General features: G+C 37.8%; 1 protein-coding gene across 1 annotated transcript in view; it reads left to right on the plus strand.

Annotated features, from left to right (window-relative positions):
- Nucleotides 1–1,180: 1,180 nt before the first annotated feature.
- Nucleotides 1,181–25,928, plus strand: part of LOC149069555 (paired mesoderm homeobox protein 2A-like) — a 30,961-nt gene continuing 6,213 nt past the window's right edge. Inside the window, exon 1 of the mRNA XM_089250073.1 lies at nucleotides 1,181–1,906. Coding sequence (XP_089106199.1) covers nucleotides 1,513–1,906 — 394 coding nt within the window. The 5' untranslated portion in view covers nucleotides 1,181–1,512. The remainder of the gene's footprint in view (nucleotides 1,907–25,928) is intronic.

A 25,928-nucleotide genomic window follows, 5' to 3' on the forward strand; every position in this document is an offset into this window, starting at 1 on the left:
TCAACAATAGAAGCCGTAACACAAATCCACTCAACACACACACTAAATAAATACGACATACACTTCATTCCAGAGCCTTGATTCGATTTTTACTTTGGAAAATAAAACGAAAAGAAAATCACCGTTTTCTTCATGCAAATAACGTAAAGTGGTTTCAAAGGAGATAGGAAAGGGCTGTGGTTATATTATGTATAGATAGACTAAGACAGGAAAAAAAAAAACCTAGGAACTTCCAGAGAGTTTCCATTTACTCTGGGTTTTCCACGCCAATTACCGATTGAAAAACTCTACACGATTTGCTCGTAAAACGCAGATCAAAGACGGCAAAGGCAAAATAATACGTATATATATATACAAAAAAAAGACAAATAATATATATATTATAATATATATATATATATATATATATATATCAGTCGGTGTCTTCTAGGTGGACGGGGGGTGGGATGCCCAAGAGCGAAAGAGAAGTAACTAAGCACTTGAAAAAGAGCGGATCGTGGCAGTGAAAACAGCATCAGTAGGATACATATATATATAGAGAGATAGGAGTGGATTGGGCAATGTGTTGGGGGGGGGGGGTGCTCTCTCTCTCTCTCGCTCTACCCAGGGCCCCACGAGGAGGTGGGAGTTGCTCTTACTCTCTTCTAGTATGTGCAATGTTCGATATATCCCTACCACACACACGCATACACGCACCATGGTTGCATTCGTCTCTCTCCCTCTCCACCCAAACCATCTTTCCACGGCCCATTAGTCTGCTTACTGGATGCATGCGCGGCAGTCGCGGCGCAGCGCGCGCGCGTGGATAAACTGAGATGCGAAAAGCCTGACATTCCTCTCTTTCTCTCTCTCTCTCGCTCCCCCCCCCCCCCTTACCACCATATATCCTTAATTGAAGAAGGAACGGGACAGAAGAAGAACAAGAATAGATGGAGGATGGGATCGCAGAAAAGAGATGGAGAGAGATCCCGGCACACACACACACACAGGCGAGAAGGATCGTAATTCGATTATCAGACGGGTCCGCTGTTTTGAATGAGCGCGACTCCGTTGGTCCCGATTGACAGCCGCTCTTGCTCCAACAAGTTACTACGGTGCTCCCTACCACAACCACCACCACCACCCGGTGCTCCCTTTTTCAAGGGAAAAAAAAAAAGACTGGAACTGGAAAACAAAACAGGCAAAGAGAGAGACATACACATACACATACAACATTCTCCTAAGAAGAAGAAGAATGGGAAGAAGACCAAGGATAGATTCGTGTTCGAGTCCCTCTTCTCAGAAAGTGTTCCGCATTTACTCAAGTCAGAAGCATATAAGAGGAACTCGTGGTGTGGATTGTTGAACCCCCCAAATACCGTCCTTCGACTGGTGGTTTCGTCCTACCCCCCTAATCCAGTGCTCAAAATCAACCTGATAATCTGTAAGAAATTCCCCCGGAGAGGTCTACCATCCGTCCAGTTGAGCTGACCGCAACTGGTTCGCTTTGTTTTGGATTGGCTCGGCTTAGCCATGTCGAGTTATTCGAGGTTAGGAGAGGACGGTTTGCACATGGATTACACGTATCTCAACCAAGCGTCTTTCGATAGTAACTGTTCGCTCTCGCCGATGGAACTGCAGCCGAGTTGCCAGTTGCCTTGTTCGTACGGTGATCTGGGCCCGTGTTCGGGCCAGATGCCCCAGGCTTATAGGTACGCGGCGTCGTCGCCGATGGCCAGGTCCTTCTCGGCGCCGCCGTCGGCCGCCGCGGCGATATCGGCGGCTGGGTCTTGCGGGATGATGGCGGCCGGTCGGCCTGTACGTCATCCCCTGCATGGTGACCATCACCATTCGGCGTCCGGAATAACGGGCCATCCTGTCTCTCATCATAGTCCTGCCTTCGGAACGGGTCTCCAGAACTTGCAAAGTAAGTCTCTATCTAATTAATTAGGCTAATTAGGCTAATCTAATTAATTGGCTGTTATTAAAGCATGGCATTACATAACCATTATTTACACGGACATTTGTATGATGATGCAATCATATGAACATGACAGAAATTTGTCCAATACATTAGGAATTTTTATAATAATTTGGCAATATGTCCATAGAGCCAATTGCCAGCTTGCGAAACGGCTGACCAGTTTGTGAATTCTCGACTCAGTTCAATGACTGAACGATAGAATAATATAATATTCGAAAAATTTCAGTAATTTTAACAATAATTTTTGCATACATACAATTGTAATTAGTATACTTTTATTGCATATTTTTATAACAATACTCCAATAATATTCTTATGATACGAGAAAATAATTTTCTTAGAATTTAGGGAAAATTTTTGTGACAAATTTGATCTCAAGCAGTAAGTTATGAACTTATTAGTGCATTTTAAATTTACCCTGTAGATAATTATTACATTTACTATAATCATTATCAACGTTGATAAATCGATTATAATTATTTTCGCTATTTTTATCAATTGTAAAATACATCAAAATTTTATATACAGGGTGCTTAACAAACATGACAAGGGGGAATGACAATTTACTGGCGAACCGTTGATCCTAGATACAGTATATTCTTCCAGTTAGAAAAAGTTTCCAAATAACGTGTAGTACTCACATATGTCAATGATGTTTAACAAGGGGTTGTATAGTTATCAAAATAAAATAAAAAATAAACTTTCTATTTATAAAGTCCCCGAGTGCCCCAAAACCCAATTAGAAAGATGTAGCCCTGTCTCTCCTGATGAAAAGTAAAAATATTTCCCGTTTCTAAGTGCAATATTAACTGAGATATTTAAATTCGAGGAGGAAAATCAGGAAATTTTTTTTTTTTTAAAAGAGGGGAAACCGTTCTCTTTTCTTCCAAACTTTCCTCCGTTTTTCGAATTCGGATACCTCAGTAAATATTGCACTTACAAAAATAGAATTTTTTTCCGTTAGCATCAGGCGAGACAGGGCAACAACATTCTAATTGGGTTTTGGGGCACACGGGGACTGTATAAATAGAAAATTATTTTTTTTGTTATTTTGATAACTATACAACCCCTTGAAACATGAATGACATATGCGAGTACTACACGTTATTTGGAAACTTTTTCTAACCGGAAGAATACATCTAGGATCAACGGTTCGCCAGTAAAATGCCATACCCCGGTATACGTGTATAGCTTCATAACATCGAGGACCACGGTTCGTAGAATAGGTATCGAATATAAATTTAAAAGTTGAGTAAAATGATAATTATATATATATTAACTTGATTAATATTATTTTTTTTTATATCTGACTTTTAATGAAATACATTATATTGGAAGGCAATATCGATCCAAGTTATTACACCTCAACTTAATATCGTATAAATCAATGTGACTAATATATTAATTATCATAATTCATTTTTTCTGAGTATACAGATCATTCATATTTTACATTTCATAATTTAAAATTTTTTGGCAGAGTTATTACATATAGGCCCTATTAGTTTTATTCGTTCATAAATTATGATTCAGTAAGAAGTTATAATAGATATATGAAAAAATTAATAGTAATATTTTAATGCTAATAATATGATAACGTTGTAAAAAAAATTTAGGAACGGATAATCAATAGTTTCAAATAATTAAAAATTTGTGGATTGTTGAATTTTTTGGATAATTTCATCATAATGAAATTTAGATCAATTTTTATCTGAAAAATTCTTAATTGAGTAGAAGTCAACTTTTAACAATTTGTATGGTAATTACATCAAAGGTTGATTGGTCTATAATATAATAATAAAATTTCGGTTATCATTAATAATAACTATAATCAAGAACTCATGCATGCGTTATTTGAACGAAATACAACTTTTCTGTTATTAAAATTTCTTTAAATGGATCAAAATTGCCGAAATTTCACGTATTTTGCTGTCGTACCTGTTTCATTCAACTTCATTTTGTGTCATTTTCGCACAGATCCCGGTGTAAAATTATTTCTTAAAGTTTTAAATTTCGGGGAATACCTGAATATGTGAGAGTAGAAATTGTCTTAGCTTTAAGTCTTTTCAAATCGCATATTTTTGGGATTGCATAGAAATTACCAGAAAGAGAAAATTCCAGTTTCAAGAATTATATATATAAATGTCCTCTTTCTCCTTATTAGTTTTCTTCAAAACATTAAAGGTAAAAATAATGTCCATAAAAAACATAAGAAATTAGCTTTGAACAAATTTTGCCACTCGCGGCTCCCTTGCCCATTTTATGGTTCATATGCGGCTCCCTTGCTCAATTCATGGTTCATCTGAAGCTCCCCAGAATAGTTTGATAGATATTTTCCTATATATATATAAGAACCACTTCAAAGCATAAACAGGCTCGCAAATCAATATCTTCAGCTCACTGAGACGCCCCTAGGAGCCGCGACGCACACTTTCACAAACACTGGCTTAGAATAATGATTTAGACAAAGAAGAAAATATTAAAATGAACAGAATTGAAAACATTACTTGATTTTTAAAAAAATAAATTTTCAAATTTTAAACTTTCTCACCGGCACTAACAAGACATCGAGGCTTCTCTTAAAAGCAGACAACTCCAGATATTTTTTTAAAACTGGTTTTTCAATGGAACACATTTTCCTCATCCCTTATATTTTGCCCTACTGAAAATATAGGAAGAAAGCCTGCCTACTTTTCATAAAAAAAAAAGATATGACATTTTACAGGGGGTTTAGTGATTTGAGCATTGCTGGTTGAAAGGTTGCGTTCACCCTAGTTGAATGTTACCTATCTCTCCTATCTTGTATGGAGAAAACAATAACATGATAACAATTTTTTTGTTTTGTTTTTAACAGTACCAATATCTGTAATTTCTTAGGAAAATGAATTTTCCTGTTTTTTTCTTCTTCGTAAGTAAAGCCCAGAAGTTCAAACAAAATGCCATAAATGCCTTTTTCTACCCATTTTCAAACACTTTCGTGAAAATACTTTCTTTGAATTTTTCGGCCGTAAACGCATGTTTCGACATTGTTTTATGTTTATTCGTGAACTTTTTTAGAATCATATTTTATATATAATTTGGATATTTTAGGCATTAAGAACTTCATAATAATTGGTTTTTTTTTAATTTTATAATCCTTATTACTTATTCTTATCAGAAAATCGCACCCCTCGCAGCCTCATTTGAATGCAAATAGGCGTAAGTGCGTAAGAGATAAACATCTGAAATAACTGTGTTGTCAGGCATAGATGTGACAAAGATTTTTAATCTCTGCTGTAAATAGTTTTCAGTTAGTAATCAACATACCATCAAACTCACATCGATATATATATTGTAAGAATTAATTAAAACATAATTACGATTATTCATTATTCTTTTATTTCTGCAAGCATTATTTTACATGCCAACTATTCATAATTACATACTTAGTATCTCTCTTTCTGCATGTGTGTGTGATTAAATAGCTTCCAATATAAGTGCTTGAAAGATCACAAGCCACTTCTTTTGCATAATAGTACAACTTGGCTTCACTAATAATGCAATTACTATAAACTAATATGGAACAAAAAACGGATCAGCCATTTTTTAGACGCTTATTATAGTAGTTTTAGTTTTTTTAAAAATTAATTATGTGTATGCTTTTTTTGGTGCCCATTTTAAGCATATTTATTGCTTTTTACTTGCCTATTTTTACAATTTTTAGCGACTAACTTCTGGCCCCTTTTCATGTGTCTAGGAGAAACCTCGTCTTTATAAAATTTGTCTTCATTCTCCATAACTTGAGCAATAAAATGCTTGTGGTACTTTTTACCCGTGTACTGTATTTGAACAACAGCAACAAAGTTTCTAGCACAGTTAGGCTGGTGTAGTATTGTTCCAACTCAGGAACTTCTGTAAAAATACTCGCTCCAAAACCAAGTAGAACTCTACTAATTTTTCAAAATACGCTATCATCTTCGTTTGAACAGTGGAAGATAAACGTCTATTTTCGCTTACAGCAACAATAGTTCGAATATCACGCGTGATATTCGAACCCCAACGATTGTCAACACCCCAACGACAATGGGGAAAACAGCCGTTCTCGGCATAACTAAAACTGAGCAGAATGTCTAAATTTACTAATTTTTTTTTATACAAAAAATTCACTAAATAAAATTGCGAATATTATATAAATGTATTGGTATACATATAAACAAACATGAAACACCAGGGGAAAACGACGAAATTTCTTTCGGCAGTATTTTGGAGCAAAATTTCAATTTTCTCAACGTCTGATAGTTTTCACGCTTCAGAAAATGCTCTCGCGTACGTTATAAAACTGTGTTATTAACTTCTTAAAAACTTCTAAAATTCCGAAAAGCGAAATATATGCATAATCAGTTTATTCCAACGAAAGAAATGGAAATCATGACGATAATTTCGGTTCAATTAAAAAAGGTCAATTTGAAACACGGTTTGGTTACAGATCGATTCCTTATTTACCATCGTTTGTTAATTTCTCATCATTCCAACTACAGAAATAATCCATTTGCAGTACGATAAAGAAATGCATTAAAAAAAAATGATATTAAAAAACAATAAAATCCTCATCATCATCACCATCAAACATCTTCAATCTACCGCTGGATGAAGGTCTCCTCTAAATTTCTCTATTTTACTCTGTCTGATGCTTTTGCCATCCAGTTGACCCCAGCCTTTGGAGCAAGATGGAACTCATCGATCCATCTTGCGTAGGGACGCCTTCTCGGACGTTTAACACGACGGGGGGCATTAATCCCAGAATACTTGTAGTCCATCTGTTGTCCTGTCTTCTCGCAATATGCCCAGCACATTTCCATTTCAAACGCTTAATTCGTTCCATAATATCATATACCTTTGTGTGGCTTTTTATTCAAGTGATTCGTTTCTCCTTGTGATGCCTAACGTACATCTTTTTCATACATACTCCTTTGTGTTGTCTGTAGCCTTTGTATCATCGTGTTGCTTGTGAGTGTCCATGTTTCAGCTCCATAAATCAGTGCTGGTAGCACGCGCACACTGGTTAAACACTTTTCTTTTCAGGCATAATGGCACGTGCTCTTCAGAATTACACAGTTTTTGCCGAAAGTGCTCCATCCGATCTTTTATTTATTTTATTTATACAATATTGTTTGGCCGAGGCCTATACAAGAGGATGCGGAATTATATATGGCAAAAGTGTCGATTGATGGTACGAGAAAATTCAGAGATCGTAGGGCAATCTACAATATTTGATGGTAGGTTGTTCCAGTCGATAATAGTTCTTGGGAAAAAGCTAAATTTGTGACAATCTAAAGAGGCAAAGATGGGCTGTAATTTTTTGGAATGATTGAGTCTAACAGACAAATGTGAAGGTTGGATTAGAATATTGGATGTGTCAATATTAAAAACTCCATGGAGGAGTTTGTAAACAAAAGTTAAACGAGAGATAAGTCGAAGAGAGGAGAGCGGTTGGATATTGAGTTGTCGCTTGAGTTCCGTTATAACTTGATTCTTCTGATTCTTGATTGTTATTCTTGATTCTTCTGTTGATTTCATTAATGATTCCGTTGTCCATGGTAATTTCTCGTCCCAGGTATACATAGCTTTCTACTCCGTTCATCTTTGCGTTTTTCAGTAGAACCTTCTTCAAAGCAAAGGAGTTGAACGTAACTTTAGTCTTTTGCAGATTCATTTTCAAACCCACCTGAAAACTTTCCTTCGCCAGTTCTTGTATCATTTCTTCCACTTCGTCTGGATTACTGCTGATAATAGTAATGTCGTAGGCAAAACGCAAATAGTTCAGAAATTCTCCATTTATTTTAATTACTTTCGCATCCCGATCCGGGTTTCTGAATACTTCTTCTATAAAAGCGGCAAAGAGTTTTGGTGAGATAGTATCACTCTGTCGGACACTTTTCCCCAATTTTAATCTTTGCTTTTCCATTATTCAAAAGAATGGTTGCAGTTGCTTTGTCATATATTTTCTTAATGATATTGATGTATGTCTTCTCTACCACAGTTACATGAAATACAATAAAATAAACGAACAAAAATTAGGCAATATATATAATATGAATATAAAAATTTAAAAAAATTGAATAAAATTGGCCATAGTATAAATGATAATAAAGTGATAATAATAAAAAAAAACATGATCTAATTTTTTATATTCAAAGTAATTTAGTGAAATTTATATCAAAATTAATTGTGTGAAAAATGGCGTAATGACCATAAAAAATATCAGTATTCGGTGAAAGATTTTCTCTGTCATATCGGCTTCATTGGAGGAAGCAATCTATAGAATTATACCATTCACGTATGATGATAAATAATGTAATCATTTGGGCTCGGATTTTTATGACCTAAAAACCGACAGAATATGCTCCATGAAAAATGTATTTATGCCCTAAAAAAAATTGAAAATATGCCGTGTAAAAATATATTCTTTGATAAATACGCTGACCAGATTTTCTCGAGAAAAATATAGGAAATTAAAGGAAATAGCCAATCATTGTCGAAAATTATGTCAAAGATACACATATAAAATCACCAGTAGTTGCTAATACCACCGAAAAATGGTCAATCATTGCCAAAAGCGATGTCAAAGGTAAGTAAAATTGCCAGTTATTGCCAAACTCTCTAATTGCGTGAGATGAATCTAGAGAAGAGGAAGCTTAAGAAAAAAAAACCTTTTCATTGTTACGTTGAATTATGCTCCAAAATATGAAAATATGCCTTAAAATTACTGAAAATCGTTAAAAACATTTCTATCGCGTAAAAGTAGTGAAATATGTAAAGTGCACAAAAAATATGCAGTCATAGAAATCCTAGTCCTAGTAATCATATACAATAAAAGACCTACATAACGATACTCAAGGAGCCGGACAAACGTATCGTTATAGAGGAGATATCGTTTTCGATGGTATACATTAATACACTATGAAAAGTGCATCAGGGCTAGAGAGCAATATCGTTGTGTATAGGCTATAATTATAATTCTTATAGAGGGCATTGTTACATAGGATTCTTAGTGTATTTTGTAGTTGATTCATAACGTGACTTATGTCTTCATTTCCCTCACTTTTGACTAACATTGCCAATGGAAGAAGAAAAAAAAGAGACCCAAACTTCAAAGATATAGATGTTCCTGGAATGTATCTTTACTGCAATAAAGATATTACAGCAGAGAAGCTGATTATCAAGGTTTCACAGAGGGAGTATTGGAAATGGTATTTCATCATTTGTACTATGTAAATAGGCAATGGTTTGCTGATGTGTTGTTGTTGGCAATGGTTTACGAATTGATTCTTAACATGATTTATGTCATCATTTTCTTTACTTTACCCTAAAATTGCCAGTAGAAAAAAGGGAACCCCAAACATCAAAGATTTAAATGCCTCTGGCATGTAGCTTTGCTGCAATAAACCTATTACTGCAGCGAAGCCCACCATTAGGGTTTTAATGATGTCAGAAAGATAATCTCATGTTCTTATTGCAGTTTATCAATCATAAAAAGAAACCCTTCGACGTCACTCGGCTCTACGGGGTAACATGAATCACCATCATTTTCTAAGTGCATTGAACATATCTCAGCATCAGACAAGGCTCGTCAGACTAGTCTGGTTTGCGATTCAAAAACAGTCTGCAAAAAAAAAAAAAAAAAAAAAAATTAAATGAGTCCCCGGGAGCAAAAATTTGAAGGAATATTGCGGTTGGGTGAAAAAAGAGCACCACTTGGAATTGTCGAAAAAGGCAACCAATAAGAAACCATATAACAGGGTTAACGTTTTGGAGAAATCTCTCAACACCAACCTCCTATACTGCTTCTACTTTTACAACATACCATGTGTGTTTCATTGAGAAATCACCGTTATGACATATCTGCGATGCCGGTAAGAGGGTTAACAATTCCACTCGGATCGTTATTACACCAGGCAATACTTGTAAGATGTTCTCAGCCGAATCCACGATGTCCTATCTCATGTTCTTATTGTAGTTTATCAATCATAGAAAAATGCTTTTCAACGCCACTCGGATCCCCATGCTGACATGAATCACCACTGATTTTTTAAGTACCGTGAATATCTCTCATAGCCAGTGTTTGGACAAGATCTTCAGACCAGTCTGGCTTGTTTGCGATTGAAAACAGTCTGATCCACTTCAATAAAAAAAAAACGAATCCCGGGTGCAAAACTCTGAAGAAATATTGAGGTGGGCGAATAGAGAGCCACTTGGCATTATCCAAAAGCACTTATTCGTGAACCAGCCTTCTCTTCAAGAAATCGGATTAGGATGGCTGTCTGAATGACCGAAGATGATTTCTAACGAGCATAAGTGTATCCTGGCTTTCTTATAAATTCTTTAATTCCGTCAGACCATCAAATATATCTTTCCACCAGTCTTTAAGTATTATTTGATCAAATTTCTCCTTTTTATTGCAACCGGCAATGCCCGTTAGTATGTATTAAATCCAATCCCCATGGTATCCTAAGGACCATCCCACTCTCTCATCGTAGTTTATCAATCATACTCACAGCCACAACACCATAAAAATCGACCCTTCAACATCACTCGGTTCCACGTGGTGACGTGAATCACCACCAATTCTTTAAGTACCGTGAACATCTCTCAGAGTCAGTGTTTGGACAAGGACCTTCAGACCAGTCTGGTTTGTTTGCGATTCGAAAACAGTCTGATCCCACCAGTTAAAAAAAATTGAATCCCGGAGCAAAAAATCGGAAGGAACATCGAGGTTGGGTGAAAAGGGAGCGCCACTTGGAATTATCCAAAAAGGAGACCAACCATATAACTGGGTTAAGGTTTCGGAAAAATCTCTCCACACACACAACCTCCAATACTACAACATACCACATAGACACAAGCCAAGGCAAGTAAAGTCACTCCCTCGACTAACAGAAAATTCTGGAGGCACCTCCCTCTGTCTGTCTCACTCACTCTTTCTATCTCTCTCTCTCTCTCTCTGTAGTTCCCAAAACGTTGGCCCGCTCCAACGAAATTAAATAATTTAATACGGAAAATCTTGATTGTGAATAATCTCATTGTGAGGATGCGGGAGGCACTGCAGAGTCCTGTGTGTGTGTGTGAGAGAGAGAGAGTGTGTGGCAGTGCTCTCTCTCTCTCCCCTAGACCCTCTCACTCCCTCTGAGGTTCCCACAACAGCAGCAAAGCCAGAGGAATGTCTATTTATATCTCCGTTAACCTGATTTTCGAGAAGGTTTTTGCCGCTCGCGCAACTTTCCTCTGGATTCGAGTTTTGGGAGGCAGTAACCTCCTTAAGAAAAGGAGGAAAAAAAAGGAGGGGGAAAAGGAAGAGTAAGGGAAAAAAAAGGGAGAGGAGAGAGAGAGATTCATATTTTGTTGGCCGATATTCATCATTTCTGTTGTTTAGAATCAATTCCGGGCCAGTGGCTAGGATTGGGCTTAACCGAGTTAAGGGCCGGGCACGGACGAATTACGGCGGCGGAGGCTTTGGTATTTTCCCCTCTCTCCTCTCTCCCTCTTTCTCTCTCTCTCTCTCTCTCTTTACCACTACCACGTACAACTAGTGCCGGGGTCCTAAATTTGATCAAGGGGCCCGAACGTAGGATAAATCTCAAGTATTTCTGTTCGAGACCTCACATCGCAGAGAGGCACCAATGCCAAAAGACGACTTCTCTCTCTCTCTCTCTTCTCCGTGTGTTCGTATATTGCGTCTTCTAAAACATCTTTCTGGATATTACTGAGCAGGAATAGGTCACATTACCTGTGCGAGACCAGGGACGAGTGTTTAAACATGTGCTTGCACCATTATGCAAATACGACAACCCCCCTACCTTAGACAATCTCCCAAGGTCTTTTTCAGTGACGGTTCGCAAGGAGAGTCAGATTCCACTCCTGGAAAATCTTCAATATCTGCCGGAGCTTGGATCAGAAATTTTTAAGATTCATAGGGATAGTCAGCATCATTTGTTTGCAAGTGTGTGTGTGTGTGTGTAATGCAGTCTCAGATAACCATGGATGCTACTGTGCGTCAAATTACTCATGGGATACCCATCGCTCAGGTAAGTTTCGCCATTCTGGTGACTAATCTTGCGCAGACAGAAACGCTTTTCCGAGCCCGATTTTTGAACTTCAGTGGACATTTAAGATTTCACTTGCTTATTTCATAGAAATTTTTGTGATAATTCTGAATTATATGATCGTTGTACATGCGCGTGTGTACCATAATGCAAATATGGCGACCCTTCACCATAAAGAGTCTCCCAAGATCATTTTCAGCGACGTTCAACAAGGAAAGTCGGATTTTCTCCTGGAAAATCTTGGATATCCGATAGAAATTGGTTCAGAAATTCTTAAGATCCATAGGGATAGTCAGCATAATTTGTGCGCAAGTGTGTGTGCGTAATGCAGTCGCAGATAACCATTTATGCTATTGTACCTCAGATGACTCATTGGATAACCATAGCTGAGTTAAGATTCGCCATATTGGTGTTAATCTTGGGTTTTGGGCAGACAAGAAACGCCTTTCTGAGTTCGAATCTTTGAACGTCAGTGGACTTTTGGGTGTTTACTTGATTATTATAGAGATTTTTTTGATCTGAACGAGAACATTGCCATTTACGAGCCATTAGTTGATTGCTGTCACCGTCCATCGCACGATACCGTTCTGCATATATACGCTCCAAAGAAGAAATATTCCATCTGCTTCTACAACGTAGTAATAGCGTACTCGTCCGGTATGCAAGAGGGAGTGGGTTCGGGTTTCTCGTAGAAAAAGAGGGTGAATGTTTTTTTTTCCTTTCCAAAAATCAGTATCTCTACATAAACAGCTAGTTTCAATATGACTTACAACGGATATCCCCGCAGTATTTCGAAATACGAAGTTACATATCTTACGTCCCTCTGTAGGTTGTACTAGACGTTTCATTGGACTTGATCAATTGAATAACAACAGGGATTTCCTACCACAAAGTCTTGCCCTAGGCCAGGGGTTTTTTTTCAGCCGCGACCCAAAATATCACCACCAAGATCAGCTTCGCGATCCATGGGAACTGTTTGTTTTTCAAAATGAGTGAGACCAGTAACGCAATAAGTACATTTATAACAGGCTGTAAACGGATTCGAATGACTTATCTAGTTAAGCCCCTGCACATCGGGTTTGAGTCGAGACTTATAATTCAAGAATCCTTTATCCAAAAATGAATTTTCATGACCCATCTCGGAGGCCCTCACAAATCAAGCTTGGGTTGTGAATTAGGCTGTAAGTAGATTTTTACGATGCATTTTTTAATAAAATTTTCGTCGTAATCCATAGCTCAAGAATGCTCGGCTGTAAGCGGGTTTTTACGGCCCATCTCGGATGCCATTGCGAACCTATGTCGAGTCGTGATCCATTGCTCAAGAATCTCTGGCTACAAGAGGGTTTGTACGACCCTTTTTGGAAGCCATTGTGAATCAGTTTTAGTCGTGACCCATAGCTCAAGAATCCCTGTCTTTATAAGGGTTTGTACGGCCCATTTTGGAAGACCCTACGACCCAAGTTTGAGTCGCGACCCATAGGTTAAGAACCCCTGCTCTAGGCTGTTTCTGGCACGTAATAAAAAATCACTTCAAGTAAGACTTTTACCGACAACTGCGTAAAACTAGTAACCACCTCCCATCCTAAGCCAATCATCACCCTGTACCAATGAATAGGTTTTAGCAGGTGGTCGAAGACCTTTGCCATGCTGGAAAATGTGCGTGTTGTGAACCTAACACGAAGTTCGCTTCTGTACAATACTTGTACAGTGCTGCCATCTGCCATCAGTTTTTCAAACTATGAATGAAGTGCAATGCTTGAATAATTGTACCGTTGTAGGCCTGTTGCTTTCTGCGGCGAGACTTTATAACGGTGATATCTGCTCGCGTTCAAGCCCTAAAACTATTACCAGCTATACCATCTAGATGCATATCACATTACATCGAAGCTAGAAACCACCTGATCGTTTAGACTGCACTTGACGATTGACTTTGAATTCTAAATGTCGCTATAAAGCAGCGATTTACAGCAATTGCCATCTCATTCGAGAGTTATTCTGTGCACCGAAGAATTATGATCACATAGGACCATTTCGCGAGCCTCCATTACCTGGATCTGAATTGAAAAGAAAATTCCAATAAAAAAATTTACGTTATAGTAAAATAAAATAAAAAATTAAAATTTTTAAAAAATTTTAACAAATTTTAAAATCATTGATAAGTTAAACAAAAATTCAAGTAGTAGAATGTTATCAATAACAGAATATGATTGAGAGGTGAAGACTTCACGGCCGTTTCTTTGGGTAAAAATGACCGATAACAATGTAAATCTTTTTATGCCAGATTCGTAAGTTAGCGAATTTTTGACTTCCCCGGTGTAGGTCAGCCATCTTGTCATTTCATACTAATACAAAGGCCACAACAGACAAAATGTCCAACGAGGTGGCTGGTGCACGCACGAAGATTTAGATATGCTCTATTTGAAGTCGAATCCAAGAAGTCGTTCATCGCGTTTCACGTTTACTGTAGAATTTCGCGGGAGCACGTTATAATCGCGGTCTAATTCCATAGCGGATGAAAAATATCCCGCGATTTTGTACAGAAAAATTCAAAAACCCTCGGTGGCTGGAGGGTTAATGTACAGATTGGAATTAAAATTCGGCTTGCCGATCTGGCAGTTAAGAAACGGCTGCCATATCGACATTAAACGATGCATTTCAATAGTAGAAATCGGACTGAAATAATACAAAAATGCATTTATACTTTTAAAATTCATATGAAGGGTGGTTATAAATAAACTGACGCTACTCAGGCGTATGTAGTGCCCATTCTGATGGAGGTATTTTGATTAAACTTAGTATATAATATGTATATGGACCATTTCGCGGGACAATTCTGAAACTATTGTCCTTTAATTATCCCGAATAATTTTTTATCCCGAACAAAATCTCCTTTTTTTATGCCGAAATCATTTTTTCCCAGTGACTATGCAATTAGTCTTTTTATTGATTGTGAGATAATTTCTATCAGAAATTACGAAATTATTTTTCTTATAAGCTACTTTATCACTAGTTTTGAAATTATTTGATTCAAAAATTCAAAAATTATTTCTTTCAGTAATTCTGAATTTTCATCAATTTGTTAGGAATTATCTCTTTCATTAATTCTAGTATAATTTTTTTCATTTATTCTAGAATTATCTTTTTCATTTATCCTAGAATTATCTCTTTCATTTATCCTAGAATCATTTCTTTCATTTATCCTTGAATTATTTCTTTCAATCAATTCTAGAGATAATCGTTTTTCAATGTTTTCAAAATTTTTTCGAAATGATCGTCGGGCTACGACAAAAAGCTCCGAGGGCCGAAAGTGGCCCGCGGGTAATGCGTTGAAGACGATGGCATAGGTGGTTCGCAGGCAGACTTGATAGTTTAATTCTAACTGAATGAAAAACTATTCAGTTGCTGTAATTGATATTAATAATATTCACATGAGGTTCGAATAAAAATTATAGGTACCGTCTCACTTGGATTCGTCATACCTCATCTTTTAAAATGCGGGAAATTGGGATCCCTGGTCGGTGGGAGGGAGCGATATCACTAATTGTAGACAATAACTGCAATTAACGGCAAATTTGCTTATTACTGCTAGAATTGCTGTGTTATAATTGAATAGGGTGTGAAATAAAGGACTGTTACACACGGATCGCTGTTAACAAAAATGCATTTCTCAAAAAAAAATCAATAGACCCTGGTGACTATATTTTATTGAGAAAATACAGGACATCGCCAATTATCACTAAAAACGTTGCCATAAGTTGGCGAAATCACCAAGTGTTCTTCAAATTGCTAAAAATACAATGAACCTGACAAACATGTGAGATGAATATTTACATTATGTAGCCCTAATTATTATAATATAATTTATAAGTTATGAAAATGTTGTTCATTCTCATGATTTTATTAAATATTAAAAATAAGCATCATTAAACAAATGCATAAATAAAGTCGGAACAACCAAAAATACAGGAACGTCCCGTAATACGGGACGCAAGTGGCCCGTCGAATTGTTTCAGACATTTTACTGCCCCTTGGGTTCAGAAAAGTTGAGAAACGCTGTGCCGCATAAAGTGCAGTTTGAAATGATTCCTCGTTGCTTATCCGATTTCCCCAAATCGGCAATCCTTCTATTACTTTACTAAGAGATCCCATCTACATTTACAGCAGAAAATGTGCGCGCTTAGTCACAACACAATACGGAATAGTATTATTCAATTCGAAAGCAAGGCATTTTTTGTTGAAATCAAAATGATCCACCAAGCATCATCTCTATTCATCCGCCCATGCTACGATCGAATTCAAGTTTGTCTGGAGCAACAACGCCCTCTCGCTAGGGCTCTCGACCACCCCCATCAATTCTAAGTCATCTGTGACTTTCTGACAGCTCCGTCGACTCCTTGATCGAGTATATCGATAAAATACGTTAATAGTATGGGTCGTAGGACACTTCCTTGCAGGACTCCACTCTGAATGTTCATCCAATCAGAAAATCACCCCCTTTCACCATAACCCACTACGAATTACCCAGTAGCCACGAATACATCCACTTCAACAAACTGCTCTTCTTCCATTCTCATGTACACGCTTCACGAGTCTATTATCCATGATCGAGGATGTCGAGTAATTTTTACAATCGAAGTGGGTAACGTGAACATTTTTGCTCTTACCAACCTTGCCTTATTCATGTAATAGTTGCAGTTTCTCTTCCTAAAACCCATGTTAGTGTTTTTCGGCACTGCATGATTATATACAGCGATACCATTGCTGAATACAGCGTTGTTTGTAGTGAATCTGCTATTGTGTGAAACGTTGTTTGTAGCGATTGATGCTATTGAAAAAAAAGTGTTGTTTGTGATTGCTGTTGTAGAGCCGCTGTGCGGTCGTGTGGGCATCGTCCTTACTCTCATCGTGAGGATTCAGGTTCGAAGTTCGTCAATAAACTATGCTTTATTCAATAGCAGAACCACTACAACGCAATTCCATAGCAGAACCTACTACGCAATTCAATAGCAGAACCTCTACAACGCAATCCAATAGCAGAACCTACAACGCAATGAAATAGCAGAAACTCTACAACGCAATACATAGCAGAAACTCTACAACGCAATCCAATAGCAGAACCTACAACGCCATGCAATAGCAGAAACTCTACAACGCAATCCAACAAACAAAACATTGTCGAATAACGTACCTGTTCTCGACCGGTGCACTTCCCAGGGACTCTGCAGCCGTTAGAGGAAAATGAAATCAATCAGTGAATTTTATAAATAAATTTAAGAAAAAGAAGCCTAAAGGGGTTTCGCCATATATTAATTATGTTCAGCAATAGCATCGGTTTTATTCAGCAATAGCATCGAAATGCTGAATAGAGCATTCATGGACAGAGTTGCTGAATATATAACTAACTCTTCATAGCGCTTCCTTTGGTCGCTGTGCCACGTGGTCGTATGGGCATCGCGCTGGACTCTTATTATGAGAGAGGATTCAGATTCAAATCCCGTTTGTGTCACCGTGGTGGTCGACTGAAGTTGGTTTTTTTTGCGGTTTTCCAACTTCAAGGTGTGGATGCGCGTGAGCCCGTCTCCCATTTGAAAAAGTCTCGCAGCAGAGAGCAGGCAGACCTTCCAGATGATACTTACACGACGTGAAAATTGAAGCATTTGCCATCTTTACTTCAAAATATGAAAACAAGTGGCAGCACCAGCAAGAACCCGAAACAATCACAACTCTGACAACACAAATACGCCATGGTCACGAATATGCACACAAGACGTTCCTGCGTGTACCGATTCGTTAGAAATTCCGCAGGGGAATGTGAACGAGTTGCATGTCAAGTAGTTGTTGTTGAATAATGGGATGTAGGAGAGGGAAAACGAACCATGGCCCGTTTTTATTGACGTCGGGGCCCGGTACGGGACCGCAGTTGAGAAATACTGTTTTAGATGAAAAGTCACTAGCACACCTTTTTCAAGTAAGCAGCACCACGTAGCATCAGAAGAGGAATACTTATAAATGCCCATACTCGAACCTAATGTGAATGCTTGAACGCAACTTTAATGGGGTGCTTCATTTAAGACATTCGTTAGAATCGTTCAAGCACATTAAACGCAAACATCCACCATTATTTAGTGCTTATAAGAGCACCACAGTATTCACGAGTGACCTCTTTTTTTTTGGATATAATTTCACAGACAAATACAAACATAAAAGCCACAACAGACAAATACCCCAACGGGGTGATTGAAAAAAAGATGCTCATAGAAAATATGAATGTCAAATGTAACCAAAATACGACAACCCAATATAAAGCCCCGTTTACAAGTGCAAGATTGGGGGGGGGGGTAGCTTTGGTGATTATTACCGGCATGGAAACTCGTGGGGAGAAAAAAGGTGGGACGGAGATCCATCAAAAGAGTCCCATCTTTGTTGCGGAATAATGGTGGGTGACTTCGACTTCTTCCCCCATAATCGTTTGTGCCGCGAAAATTGCTGTTAGATCCTTCGTCGGCCATCTTGAGTCAACCCACGTGACCAGTGACGACCTCCGAAAAGAAGGTGGGAGGGGGATACCGGCATAACCTAAATTATCTAAATGACATGTAAACCGATTGTAGTGAAAATCCGTCACCGGGAACTTCCCGGGATATTTCATTACACATGTAAACGGGGGCTAAGAGCATTCATCAGAATCAGACATCATCAAGAAAAAAACAACCCCCCCCCCCAGATAATTAATACTATACACTATAATGTGTACCGCCCATTCAAATATTATGGTTGTCTTATCTAAGTACGGATAGCTTCTCAATTTATCCTGCTATGTTTATCATACGTCTTTTTTTTTAAACGTGCCAATTGTATTAGAATTGCCTCCCCCCCCCCCTGGAGGTAAGTTATTCCATTTGAAGGGTCGGGGGGGGGGGAGGAGAAACGGTTTCAGTCCAAAAAAAAATCTAAATTAATATTTTTGCGGTTTTGTACAGCTGAGTATCGTCTCTTTCAACCACGTAAAACATCAGAGGCAAAAATGCTTTCAGTCCGCTGCAATAAAGGAAGGAAGATACGGCATAAGGGGGAGGGGAACAATGACTTTAGTGCGCACATGGAAAAACGCGCCAGCATATGCGCGGGCGCAGAAAGCAATATTTGAGTGTGTGCGTATTTGTTTTGCTTCACTGATGTGTAGTTCGTGCATTGTGCTTACGAATTTGAAGTTAGTTCGTGTATAAAAAAGTATCACTGAGTATAGATTTATGTTGTGTCCTAAACAAACGTCCTATGTCGAGATTCCGGGGGAATGGGTGGAAGTTCTGGTAAAAAAAACCCCCCACTCAGAGTGATTGACTGTAAACCAGAGATTTTTAAAGCTGCCTATCAAAGAATTGGAAGTTTTCTACAAGATAGCAATCTCTCTCTAGTACAATGAAATACAATCTTTAAGAGCTTTCACAACAACTCTTGACGAGGGATGGACGTGAGAGCGATGAGCAGCTCGATGACGTATGCTCGGAATATATATACGACAGTGATGACCAAAGAGATAATAAACTTTTTATTTCTTTCACCGAATATTTTTCTACCCTAAAAACAACCAATAATTTTTTATGTACTTCTTAACTTAATTCCTCTGTGATCAAATATCATAATTATTCAAATTTTAAGAAATAAGTCTGTGTGTGTCGTTATCAGAATCCTGCTCAAACTACATGTTTGGGGGGGGGGGTGGTGAAGCCAAGAAATAATTTTATACAACTATTTTTTTTATTTGCTTTTTAAAACTAGTTTGTTTTTAGGTTTTACATAACATATACCATAATGTAAAATTAAAATAAAGTTTCTAATATTAAAATTAAACAAGATTTTTAAAGATAAACTTTGTTTTTTCGTCGCCTGAAAAATTTTGTTTAAAGGAAAGGAATCATTTTTCCTCCCAACCCTTCATTTATTAACAAACCTATTAGAGAAAACTCCTCCCTGCGGCACTGCAACCTGGAATTGCCCCTTACCAAACGATACTTGTGTCCCCTTGTCGAAGCAGTTCATTGACGGTGTAGTAATAAATCACGGTCCATCCTATCCATCCCGTTGAAAATTTTAAACACTTCGCTCATATCCCCTGACAACTGTGTTCTTCAAATGTAAACATACAAAAATGAAGTCTTTCTTCATAACTCAAGCCCTATGTGCCAACAAGGATAAGCGCAGCTCTTCGCTGCACCCCGTCAACCAAATCTATGCCCCTCTGTAGGTATGGTCTCCAAAACCCTAGGCATACTTCAGTGCAGGACGAACTAAGCCTAAGAAAAGCGGAAGAATGACTTTAGGAGAACGCGAAGATACTTTTTTTAAGAATGAAACCGAGCGTTCTATTCTATTCTATACACCGCTGAACAATGTTCAGAAAACCTAAGCCGCTCGTCAATGAGAATTCCCAAAACAGTGACCTTACTTGCATCTGGGATAGTAATACCATTCAACTTATAAGTGGAACGGGGGTTGTTCGAATCAACACTACAGGTGGTCGTGCTCTATCCCTTAACCCACACTGCAATCATATTCAAGTTCGTCTGGAGCATCTCCCTATACGAAGGTGTCTCGCTCCTGGATGATGGTGGGGGGGGGGGGGGGGGATGAGAAAAATGGTGGGGGTGGCACGAGAAGAAAATAATTATATTTCTAAGAGAGCCATAAGTGAAATAAGGTTAAGAAACACTGGTTTAGAGCAGGGCTTTAATATGCGTGGGGCCCTTCTCAGGGGCCCCTACTGTCAGTTAACGGTCGAATTAGAACGAAGCATTATATTTACGAGACCCTTCCATTTCCTTTAGCTTAATCTTAATGAGCGACGTGTTTCAGTTGCGTAGTCAGATCAATGGCGTAGATAATTCCTTTAATTAAACCAATTGCATTCATTGACTTAATGAAAATCTTTCTTAATAACTCAGAAGAAGTAAGAAAAGATCATCTTAAACTAATGAAATTTCACACTAAACAATATTATTATTTATACAACAAACATTGTTTCTTCTCCAATTATACTGAAATTAATTGTAAATGATGCTCTCTCTCTCTCGCTCTCTTTCTCTTTCTCCTTCACACAGTGTCGTCACCACCATCGTATCAAATGTAACGATATAGATACGGACACATATATCTAACAATAATTAATATTTCGTTTTACTAGTATATGCTCACTATTAATTAATCAATTAGAGGCGATGCTAATCACTGCTGACGCCTCAGCGCGAAACTATTCGGCTGCAATTAATTATCCGCGGCGTGTACCGAGTCGTAGCGAGAATTTTCTCATGATGATTATGATGATGAGGCGCATTCATTAATTTTTCGTTCCGCGCTTGCACGTGATGAGAAACATGCACGACGCATTTGCATTGCATCGCTATACATTCAATCGTAGGAAACGCTAATTAATTTCAATTCGAAACCTCGTATAGCAGCATCGCACGAATATTAAGACGGCAAAATGATTTGACAGCTAAATATTCTCAATTCTTATTTTGAAAATTAAATATTTGGCCATAAAGTGACTTTGATTCTCTATAGTAACTACACTCTACGGAGTTTCTGAAACGTTTGCGTTTGCAGCCCCTTCGAAAACGGGATAAGAATCTCGTATGTCTTGTGGCACACTCTTGTGAAATCTCCAGATATTTTACATGCAATGGAAAGTTTCAGTAATTGCTGTCCTAATTATTACTACTTATTTACATGCCAGGCCATTTTATAAGAGTTTCTAACGCAGAGAGGTGGGTCACTTTTGAAGAAAGGGCATCCAACATTGTGGTGCTGTATCAAGTATTGCTAAGAGATTCTGCTGCTGAATGAATCGTTCAGTTACTCCTTCGTTGGATGAAACATTATTCAGATTTTCATTGCTGAATGAGGTATTGTTTAGACACTCTGTCGTTGAAAGAAGCATTGTTTAGAGATGCCGTTGCTGAAAGAATCTTTGTTTAGAGATGCCAAGTATTGTTTATACATTCCTTCGCTGAAAGAAACATTGCTAAGTAATCCCGTTGCTGAATCAAGCGTCGTTTAGAGATTCCGTTACTGAAAGAAGCATTGCTTAGGAATCCCCGTCGCTGAATGAAACATTGTTTAGAGATGCTATTGCTGAATGAAGTATTGTTTAGAGATGCTATTGCTGAATGAAGTATTGTTTATACACTCCATCACTGAAAGAAACATTTTTTAGGAATCCCGTTGCTGAATGAAGCATAGTTTAAAGATTTCGTTGTTGAATGAAGCGTAGTTTAAAGATTTCGTTGCTGAAAGAAGCATTGCTTAGGGATCCTGTCGCTGAATGAAACATTGTTTAAGAATCCCGTTGCTGAATGAAGCGTAGTTTAAAGATTCCGTTGCTGAAAGAAGCATTGCTTAGGGATCCCGTCGCTGAATGAAACATTGTTTAGAAATACCATTGCTGAATGAAGCATTGTTTAGAGATGCTATTGCTGAATGAAGTATTGTTTATACACTCCGTCGCTGAATGGAACATGTTTAGAGATTCCATTGCTGAATAAAGTATTATTTAGAGATTCCGTTGTTGAAAGAAACATATTTTAGAGATTCCGTTGTTGAAAGAAACATATTTTAGAGATTCCGTTGTTGAAAGAAACATATTTTAGAGACCCCAATGCTGAATAAAGTATTGTTTATAGTTTCCGTCGCTGAAAGAACCCATAGCTTAGGAATTACGTCGCTGAAAGAACCCATAGCTTAGGAATTACGTCGCTGAATGAAACAGTGTTTAGATATTCCATTGCTGTTTTGAAGTATTGTTTAGATATTAAATCGCTGAATGAAGCAGTGTTTAGATATTAAATCGCTGAATGAAGCAGTGTTTAGATATTCCATTGCTGAGTGAAGTATTTCTTATTCAGATTCCAGCAGTGTTTAGATATTCCATTGCTGAGTGAAGTATTTCTTATTCAGATTCCAGCAGTGTTTAGATATTCCATTGCTGAGTGAAGTATTTCTTATTCAGATTCCAGCATTGTTTATAGACTACGTAGCTGAGTAGAGCAGCGTTTTTCAATCGCCTGGCTCTGACCTCAGTCAGACCGGGCCGTCAGTGATTATCAGTCTCATTTCCCCCGCTTACATCCCGTGTGTAGGACAAGGTCGAAAGTAAAGTATCCTGTCCGCGGACTTCGAAAGGTTGACAACCACTAATCTAGAAGGTTATGATAAGTTGGGATGTCATTAAGAATCAAGTACACAGCCACATCAAAGCGATGATATTCAAACTGCGTACCAATACGATTCAAGATGACACGGAACGCGAAAAAAACATCTACTACGAAATATTTTAGGAATAAACAGCGTTCGCCAATACGCATATAGATGCGTGATTAACGCATTCAGTTTCACTCCACATTTCGTTGAGAAGTCGAAATACCCCATTCAAATTATAGATAATTATTTTTCAGATAATAGTTAATGAAGCGCAATTCAGATTAAATTTTAGATAATAGTTATTTCTCACTAATACAAAAAAAAAAATATGCCTTAAAATTTTGGGGAGGAGTGAAATTACTCTTAGGAAATTATATTTTCGAATAATACTGGGATTAAATTGCATTTCAGGTTTTGAATTGGCAGAGTGATTCATAATCGCGGCATTTAAAAACATGCGTGGCACTTGAAAAGACACGATTATGAATTGTGGGGGTGCCGTTAAACTATGCGAAGCAATTAAAAGACAATAATCGTATAACTAAATTATTTTATATATTTTTATTGGGTACGGAAAACGATTTTGTCGCCCTCTAACAATATTTTTGCGTGTTCGTAATAACTCTAGTTACAAGATTTACATTTTGATACATAATATTTATAAACTTATAGAATTTCAAGTTACTGCTTTGACTAAAATGTGTTAAACTAAGATTGAAGTCTTTGTTATACGTAATCTGTAGATTTTTATCTGAATTGTAGCAATATAGAGATGCTTTCTTTCGTTCAAACCAAGCACAACTCAGGTCTATCGCCGTCTATGGGCAATTTACTATCTAGTAAGTTGCGCAGGAAGTGTATGCGTGTACCTAACAGTCAGAGTGCGTATCTAGTGTTGTGACTGATTTTTCAGTATTGCTAGATTGTTTCAGACGAGAGGTGTGAAAGTCACACTTGTATCGTTTGCAGGTCTGTTGCTCTCTGTGGCGAGACAATTTTTAAAGGCGGAGGGGAGGGGGGGGGGGAGAGATCGGCTCGCATTCGCACCTCGAAGTCGGGAACTACAGAAAACCTAGTTCAGCCGACCATCACTGTGGCTTTCGAACGATGCGAAGTGAGTGGTCACAGTCCCTCACTGTGACCAGTCGACCTCCACAACGGCTGTAGCTCGATACTGCTGGACCCTTTGCATCTGCCGAAATGCGGCCCTACAACGAGTACCGTCTTAATTATACACATTGTCCCATCAAGACCGCCCAAACTTTTCACAGCCAGATTCCTCGCTCGGAATACATAAAAAATGCCCAAAGAACTGTACCTGCACGACCCATAGTTTTCGAAAAAAAATGCTGAAGAAAAGCATGACGTCATATCCGGTGCAAGAAAATACGATTCAAACGACGGCTTGACGTCATTCCACGGTACGCGCATGCATGCCTCGATATGCGCGGTAGATATTTTGAACATGTTTCCAATAAAGCTTTTTTTTCCTTTTTTTTTGAAAACTCTATGGTGCAGAGTTTGGGCGGTCTTGATGGGACACCCCGTATAATTTCATGGCTCTAGTGGAGCAACATCGTACCAATCAATCTATATCTATACATATAAAATTGATTTTCTGTGTGTGTTCTCTATACAAATCTACAATTTTAGATCGATAGTCGCCAAATTTTTATATACCAAACAGGGCCCGGATTGAACTATAAGCTGCTTTAAAGGTTCGTCAGAGCAGGGCAAATGCCCGAAACGGGCAAAAAACTGTCGGGTAGCAATGGTTCCTGGCCCTCAACAATCACTTTCGGAAGTTTAGTGTTCCCTAACAATTCGTTTCCGACGTACCTATGTACCCTCGTAGTTTAGTAATTGACAAAAAGCCAAGCAGTGCCAAGTATTATAACTAGTCTATATATATATAAAATTGATTTTCTGTGTGTGTGTGGAAGAGAGATTAAATAGGGCTCGACTTGAACAATACGTTACTTCAAAAGTTCGTCACAGCAGGACAAATGCCCGAAATCGGCAAACAACGGCCGGGAAACAATGGTTAATAGGCCCTCAACAATGGCTTTTAGAATGTTTACTTTAGTTATCGAGGTTTTTTTTAACAATGCGTCTCAGACATATTTATTCCTTTACAATGGTTTGTCACTACCTCGATTCTCCCATTACAGAGAAACCCCGGGCAGCGCAGGGAATTACAGCTAGTCTCCTGCAAAACAAATCGTGATAGCCCAACAAAAAAAAAACACTACAAAACATTATCTTCGGAAACTGAAAAAAATCGAATCAAAAACGAAAAAAATCGAATCAAAAACGAAAAAAATCACTGAAAAGTATAGAAAAATTTTCGTACAAACAGAAAAGAAAAGCATATTTTTATAGGATTATCATTAAAATGATTTCTCACGGGATTTCCAAGTAAAATTCGAGTCTTTCTTGCATTTTAATACGTTTAAGACGTTCTATCATCTCTGCTCGCATCCAATTATAAAATATATAACGCTCGTAAAAAAAAGAACAACTTCAATAATAGCTCATGAAATTTGAAGAGAATTCGAGATTATTTCCATCAAAAAAAAAAAATTTAGAATTTCTCTTTATTCTCCGCCAAATGATTATTACACAATGGCTGATAATAATAACAACGTATGATCTCTCACGAAATGATTTTAATAGTCGCGATAATGTCTT

Source organism: Pholcus phalangioides, unplaced genomic scaffold, assembly GCF_987345545.1.
Source record: "Pholcus phalangioides strain wild (caught in Gottingen) unplaced genomic scaffold, Ppha-v1.0 ptg000022l_1, whole genome shotgun sequence".
Lineage (NCBI taxonomy): Eukaryota > Metazoa > Arthropoda > Arachnida > Araneae > Pholcidae > Pholcus > Pholcus phalangioides.